The sequence below is a fragment of the Arvicola amphibius genome, chromosome 2 (genome assembly GCF_903992535.2).
Source record: "Arvicola amphibius chromosome 2, mArvAmp1.2, whole genome shotgun sequence".
Taxonomy (NCBI): Eukaryota; Metazoa; Chordata; class Mammalia; order Rodentia; family Cricetidae; genus Arvicola; species Arvicola amphibius.
In genome coordinates, this window is record NC_052048.2 from 26,562,767 (window position 1) to 26,569,322 (window position 6,556).

The 6,556-nt window shown below is 55.0% G+C and overlaps 1 protein-coding gene across 2 annotated transcripts in view; it reads left to right on the forward strand.

The window, feature by feature from the left end:
• The window catches only part of Iqsec3 (IQ motif and Sec7 domain ArfGEF 3), a 99,263-nt gene extending 93,212 nt beyond the window's left edge, over positions 1–6,051 (forward strand). The window contains exons 12-14 of one of the 2 annotated variants that reach the window (XM_038320181.1): positions 212–304; positions 2,054–2,103; positions 5,599–6,051. In XM_038320181.1, the coding sequence (XP_038176109.1) occupies positions 212–304; positions 2,054–2,103; positions 5,599–6,051 (596 nt within the window). Of the gene's footprint in view, positions 1–211; positions 305–2,053; positions 2,104–2,189; positions 2,265–5,598 lie in introns of those variants that run through there. The other variant, XM_038320182.1, reaches the window with a different exon arrangement.
• Positions 6,052–6,556: the final 505 nt, after the last annotated feature.

The window sequence follows — 6,556 nt, forward strand, 5'->3', positions numbered from 1 at the left end:
GGCAGTCAAGCAAATCTTGCCGTCACCACTCACAGATACAGCGCCCAGAGATTTAAGTCGTTCTCAGTGCTCAAGCCCAACCTGAAGTCCCTGTCGGAGTGGGCAGGAACAGGTTCTCCTACCTCCTCCTGCTGTCCCCATATCTGTTTGCTCCCTGGGGCTGGGGTGGTTGTGGGAGGATGCCTCTGTTCATTGCTTCTCCCTTCCTTAGGGGAACTGGAGAAGCAGCAGGGAACAAAGGCTCTCTCTGGAAGGTCTGCCGGAGCCCAGGGGGACCCACAGTCGAAGCAAGGATCACCCACAGGTGAGACTGGGCTCTGCCCTTACCTGGCCCATTTAGAGGCCACCACAGTCCTACTTGGCTCTGGGGACTTTGGGAGAGAGGATACTGTTTCTGCAGCTATTTCTTTCCATGGAGGAGTCCCAGGCTTATGTCTTTAACCTTTAGTCCTTAGCTCAGGGTGAAGAAGAGGTGACAGAGAAGTATATCCAGTTTGCAAACTGTCTCAGAGTGCAGGGTTGTATGTGAAATGTCCCCACTTGCTCCTGGAGTCAGGCCACAAGCCCTGATGTCCTAGCTTTAATCCAGATGGGCCTCAAACTCTGTTTCTTAAGTGGTGTCTTCAGATTAAATTTCCCCACTAGCCTGGTGGAGTCAGAATGAGTTTAGGACATGGTTTTCCCTCTGCTCAGAGCTGAAAGCCTGCTTACCCCAGCCTGACTCTATCCTTTCTGTCCGCTACCTCAGTTTCTCCCACTGGCAGGAAGTGTGGAAAGTGGGCTTGGTCCTCCCCACAAAGCCCTCTCCTTAGGAGAAATTCAAAGAAAGACAGGAGATACCCAGAAACCCCATCCATGGCTCAGGCATCTGTTTATCCACTCAGTCTCACACCCCACCCCACAGTCAGAGCTTAGAACATGGGCACTGATCATCCACGGGCATAGGACAGCTGCTTGAGCTAGGAAGATAGTGGATTCCTACAGCCCCAAGCCCAGCCCCCGCCACGAAGCCCACCTCTATAGATAGTCCTAATGGCAGATAAGGGATAGACAGCATTCCAGAGACTGATGGCACAGCCAAGACGTGCCGTTCCCGTTCCCAGCAGTGTTTCAGGCTCTGTGCTGTGGAAAGCCCCTCTCCCATAACTCCCCTTCCGCCTAAACCAGCCACCCCCGTTCACTCTACAAGGGCTCAGGATGTGGGTCACTGGACATTTTCAGGTCCGCCTGGATTTTCCTCTCAGTTCTCAGATGAGACTGTCCACCCTCCCAGCTTCTGTTGTGGGAGCTGCGAGCCCCTGTCAGATCTGGACATGCATCTCCAGGGTTTTTCGCATGGTGCCCTTCACCCTGTAGTTGCCTTTGCACCTGGGGAAGCAGAGGGCTCAAAACTGCTACCCTGGGGATGGGGAGTGAGAAACTCAGAGGCCATACTTCAGAAGACCCTAGCCAGGAAGAGTCATCGAGTCTTTCCTGGAGGGCCACGGGGTCCCTGATGCACACCAGGTGGCGAGAAACTGGACTCCTAATTACCAGCTGCCAGCAGCTCCGCAGATGGCAAGCACTGTGGCCGGTTGCTGTGGGCCTTTAAGATCCTCAAAACGCCACAATTCTCCTATGTTACAGTGACCATAGCAAATGACAGTCCCTCCTTCAAGGGAGCTCTGGTGGAAGGGGGCGGGTTTACATGGTGCCCACAGATCAGGGCCCACTCAAAAGTCAGCTTTCCCTAGACTGTCTTTGCAAGGGTTCAACTGGGAGAAAATGACTCCAGAGTGCAAACATCAGAAAGAATTCCAGGGACCTCCCAGTCTATGGAGGTCCAGAGAGGTGCAACATACTTCCCAAAATGACACAGCTTTTCAGGTGGCCAGGCAAGGCTCCTGCTATCCAGCCTCCTATGCCAGGTAGCACCCAGTACAGTGTGTGTGGCACATACAGTCTTGCTACCCACACCACTAGGAGTAGAGATGCCGGATGGGGAGGAGGAGAAGGGTCACGGGCTCCAGGCAGGACTGGTAGAGAATGAGCTCTGTGCTGTTTGCATTCAAAGCCAAAAGGGAAGCCATGGCAGGAGAGAAAGCAGCGGAGAGCTCGGGGGAGGTAAGTGGAGGCCTGGTGGCATCCAGGTGAGTGATCCTGTGACCCCTTGTCCCTCTTCTCACTGTCTCTGTTGTTTCTCTTCTCAGGTATTAATCAATGCCTCCCCAGCCCGACTCACCATTTTACCAATTTCAAGAGATACAATTAAAAGTTACTGCTAGCATGGGTAACGCCACTCTTCCAGCGCCTAGTTAAGCCGCAAGCACTGCCAAACCGCTCCCCAGCCAGCCAACCCAGCCCACTGCCCCCCAGGGCCAAACTCCCGGATCAGCCCGGGGGCTGAACCCACGCACTCCGTGGCCCTCCCTTCCATGCTCTTTGCATACCGCTTCCCCAACACACTGCTCACTGCCCCCCAATACATGCTGTATCAGAGGCTCAATGGTCCACTTCCAAGTTCTTTCATTCCCTTAACAGGGAGCCTGGACTCCCTCCCAAAGTCCTCCCTAAAGTCAAGTCCTCCATGATCACTCCTGGGGACATTTGGATACCTCCTGGGCAAACGGGAGGAACGGGGTTGAGACAGTGAGAAGGAACTTTCTCCTGGAGCACTAGTCTCCAGAAAGCTGACCCTGGTGTCACAGGAGAAAGGGAGGCAGCACAGAACTGAGATGCCTCGGTTTTTCCTGGGGAGTTGAGGTGATAGAGCTGAAGACCCTCCTCATTGGAGGAGAGGCTGCCATCTCCTAACCACAAGGGAAAGGAACCTAGAAATAATAGCTGCCTCCTGCCAGACCCAAAGCAGCCCCTAGAGGTAACATCCACTGCCTCCCATTCAGACCCTCTCCATGGCTGTCAGACCCTGAGGGCCACCAGCTCATAGACAGTCCTCTCCCACACCCACTAGTAGGAGGGCTCCCCTAGGTGTGAGGGAGAAACCCACCCAGCTGCCTGCCAAGCCCTGGGGAACCACAGGATACCTGGGAGTTCAGTTTCTCTCTGTCCCTGCACCCCACCCCCTACGTGTTTCTGGAGGAGGCACCTTTACCCGGAGGAGCTTCCCGCCCCAGCAGCTGACCAGCCCCCAGGGTGGGTATTCCATCCCCTGCCCTGCGCCCGCATCTTCCCGCAGCTGCCCATTCTCAGCCTTGCAGATAACCCTAGCCACCAACCTTTCAAAGCATCCTCCTGGGGCTACCCACGGAGAACCAGCCATAGGGTGCCCCTCTTCCCTCCTACCAGCCCAAAGGGGTCTCATGGCTATCTGCAAGGCTGCCCCGCCCCTCCAGCTAGCTCCAGGGATCCTGCCAGCCTCTGCTCCCCTCAGCAGAGGGCAATCTGGTCATCCTATAGCCTCTTGGCTTGGCCCTAGCCTCTTTTCCTCCAGCATTGCTTAGCCAAGCACCTATGGCAGGCACTCCTCCATCTTCTCTGAGCTATTCTGACTGCTACCCATGTTCATTCTCTCTCTCTCCCCCTCTCTTTCTCCCTCCCCCCCTCTCTCTCTTCACTTACTGAGTCTGAACTGGGAGGGGGGCTGGCTTGTACATGGAGGGAAGTAGAGACTGTGCAGGCTGAGACTGAGGACTATGCATTGGAGCAACTGGGGAGGAAGGATAAGAAAGGCTCACTGGCCCTGAATTGTGTAGCCCAGCTTTGGTGCACCAGACACAGGGTGCCTGCGAGTGGGGATTAGGAAGCAGAGAGGGTGAGCTTGATCAGGCTGTCTCAGGCCATCTCTGGAAAATTATTCAGAATACAAGTAGGTATGAGGTTAGCCTGTGCCTTGCATTAGTAGCAGTGACATGGGCCCTTCTGCCTATGACATCCCCTGAGATGACAGAGGCACTGCCATGCCCTCTGCAGGCTGTGTGTCTTGACAGCAAAGAACTCTGGGACCCCTCGCCCCCATTTAGGGTGATTTCAGGCCTGGGCAATGCTGCCCAGGTGGAGAGTGAGGGCAGAGAAAAAAAAAAAAGCCTTGTGGCAGACAGATGATGATGCTGGAGCTTGAGAACCTTGAGGGGCAACATCTGATAGGGGCTGCACAAGCTTAGGAAGGCCACCCCTGAAATTACACCTTTAGGCGATAAACAGGTCTGGAAAATGCTGCCCTGGGGCTCTGACAGGTGTGAGCTGTTCTGACCCAGGCCTGGAATAAGGTCCGCTCCCTGTGGCCTCAGCATCCCCTCTGTGCCCTGAGAAGCTGGCCGTAGGTGGTACCTGGGAACAGACAGGCCCAGAAGGAAGCATCTTCAGAGAGAAGGGTCCCAGCCACCCCTGGAAGGCCCACAAAGAGGATGGTGGTGTCATAGCCACCAGCTATGGAGATAGGGACTGGGGTAGAAGAGGGTGAAGAATTAAGTAGTTCCCCTTCCTTTGTGTCCACTTCCTCTACCTCTTCTGCTAGCAAGAGGGGGCTAGATGAGTTTCTACCCCTAGGCCTATCCGTGGAGGCCTCTCATGAGTGAAAGATCTCAGGCGCAGGTTTAAGGGGACAGACTGTTGTGGGGTCAGGAGTTTATTAGAAGAATTATTGACACCATGGGGCAGAGACAAGGACATGGCAGGGCTCTAAGGAGACGCCTAGTGCCAGTGACAGACCATGAATAAGAATGAAGAGAGGAATCAGGGCCCACATGGCCGAAGTGGAGACCTCTTCTTAGAGCCATCTAAAGGAGCATGGGCCTGGCACCAGGCTCTCAGAGTCCCGGGCAGGAGTCAAGGATATGTGACTACCGATAACCACTTAGACGTTAACATACTCTGGGCAAGAAACCTGGACACCCGGAAGCCTGTTAGCTGAGGACTCAGATGCAGTGCCCTCAGTGGGCACCTCTCAGTGTTCGTGGAAGTAAAAGGCAGCGGCTGCAGGTACTTAGCCTGAGCCAGTTCCGGTCTGGACTCTAACATTACATTCATGAGTCTGTCTAGACCATCTGCTCCTGATCCATGCAAGGAACCAAGATGGGGGCTCTGTGTCGTCTCTCTGCCCTGTAACATGCAGATCTAACCAAGACCAAGTGGGACAGAAAGCTGATGGGGACTTAACTCTCCCCTTGACTGTCTTTGCAGATCTCAAATGCAGGGATCATGGCCTTAGGGAGTATAGGAGGATAGGTCAGGTTCACAGGGCCCCCTTCAAGGTATCCTGACATCCTGGGCTCAGGCATCTTGATGGCAATTTAAATAATGAGGCTTTCTCCTTTATCACACTGGAACCACTTGGAAGATGGCTCTCTTTCTCAAGCTCAGTGGGTAGAGAGTACATAGGGAGGTGTTTTCCCTGCAGAACCATCTCACAGATGATGAGCCTGGGGTCTGGAGACCCATGGCTGTCACAGGCAGTCCCTATACAACCACAGAAGGGTAGGTTTAGAAGCAGTTTTGCTGTGGGCGGAGAGACCAGCATGGGGTCTATGCCAGGGCTGAGAGCATCCTACAGATGGTAGGCAGAAGAGGTCTGAAGGGAGGCTGGGGAGGCTTGGGTGGCCTGCCCCAGCAGCTGGGAATTAGTGGTAACATTTCATGCTTCTCTGGCTGTTTCTAAACTAGGTGTCAATTCACAACAGGCTTCAAACGTCCCAGCACAGCCCCAGATTGGGGGTCGAGAGGGGAGAGCCACCACCGCCATCACCACCGCCGTTGCTGCCAGACCCACAGCCTAGCCCCCTGAGGGAGCAGCCCCCACCGCTGCCGCCGCCGCCACCCACACCCCCAGGCACCCTGGTGCAGTGCCAGCAAATTGTCAAGGTCATTGTCCTGGACAAACCCTGCTTGGCCCGCATGGAGCCCCTGCTGAGCCAGGCTCTGTCCTGCTATGCCTCATCCTCCTCAGAGTCCTGTGGCTCCACACCCTTGCGTGGTCCAGGCTCCCCAGTTAAGGTCATTCACCAGCCCCCGTTGCCCCCGCCCCCACCCCCATACAACCACCCCCATCAGTTCTGTCCACCAGGCTCTCTGCTTCTCCGGCGCCGCTGTTCCAGTGGCTCGAGGAGCCTGGTGTAGGCTTTACCCTTAGCACCCTACTATTCCAATGGGCTGTCCTTCAGGAGCCTGGGCTGCCCCTTGCCACTCCTCACATCTTGGCATAATGCCTTCCTGGCTGCTGATCACTGTTGTGGAAAGAGAATGCCCTGGCGAGATGGTTTGCTTAACCCAGCCATCCTTCACCAACTTATTTGAGTACCTTACCACAAATATGTAAACACCTTCTCATTCTTCCAGGGGCCCCACATAGCCAGATGGGCCATGCCTTCTCTGTGTTCACCATGCTCCCCTACCCGGACTATAGATTGAAAAACTGAAGCTGAGGGGCTGTGGGCTGATGGGCTTGTGGTCTTAATCTCTTAGTATTCATGCCTTGGGCCAGTGGACAAGAGCAAAAGGCTGGACTGGCCAGCAGCACAACCCAGGGCAGAGGCAGACTACCCCAGCATAAGCTGTATCTATAGCCAAGCCGAAGAGGGAAAGGCTAGCCCTGGCTCCCTGGTGAGGCCTAAGCCTAGCAGAG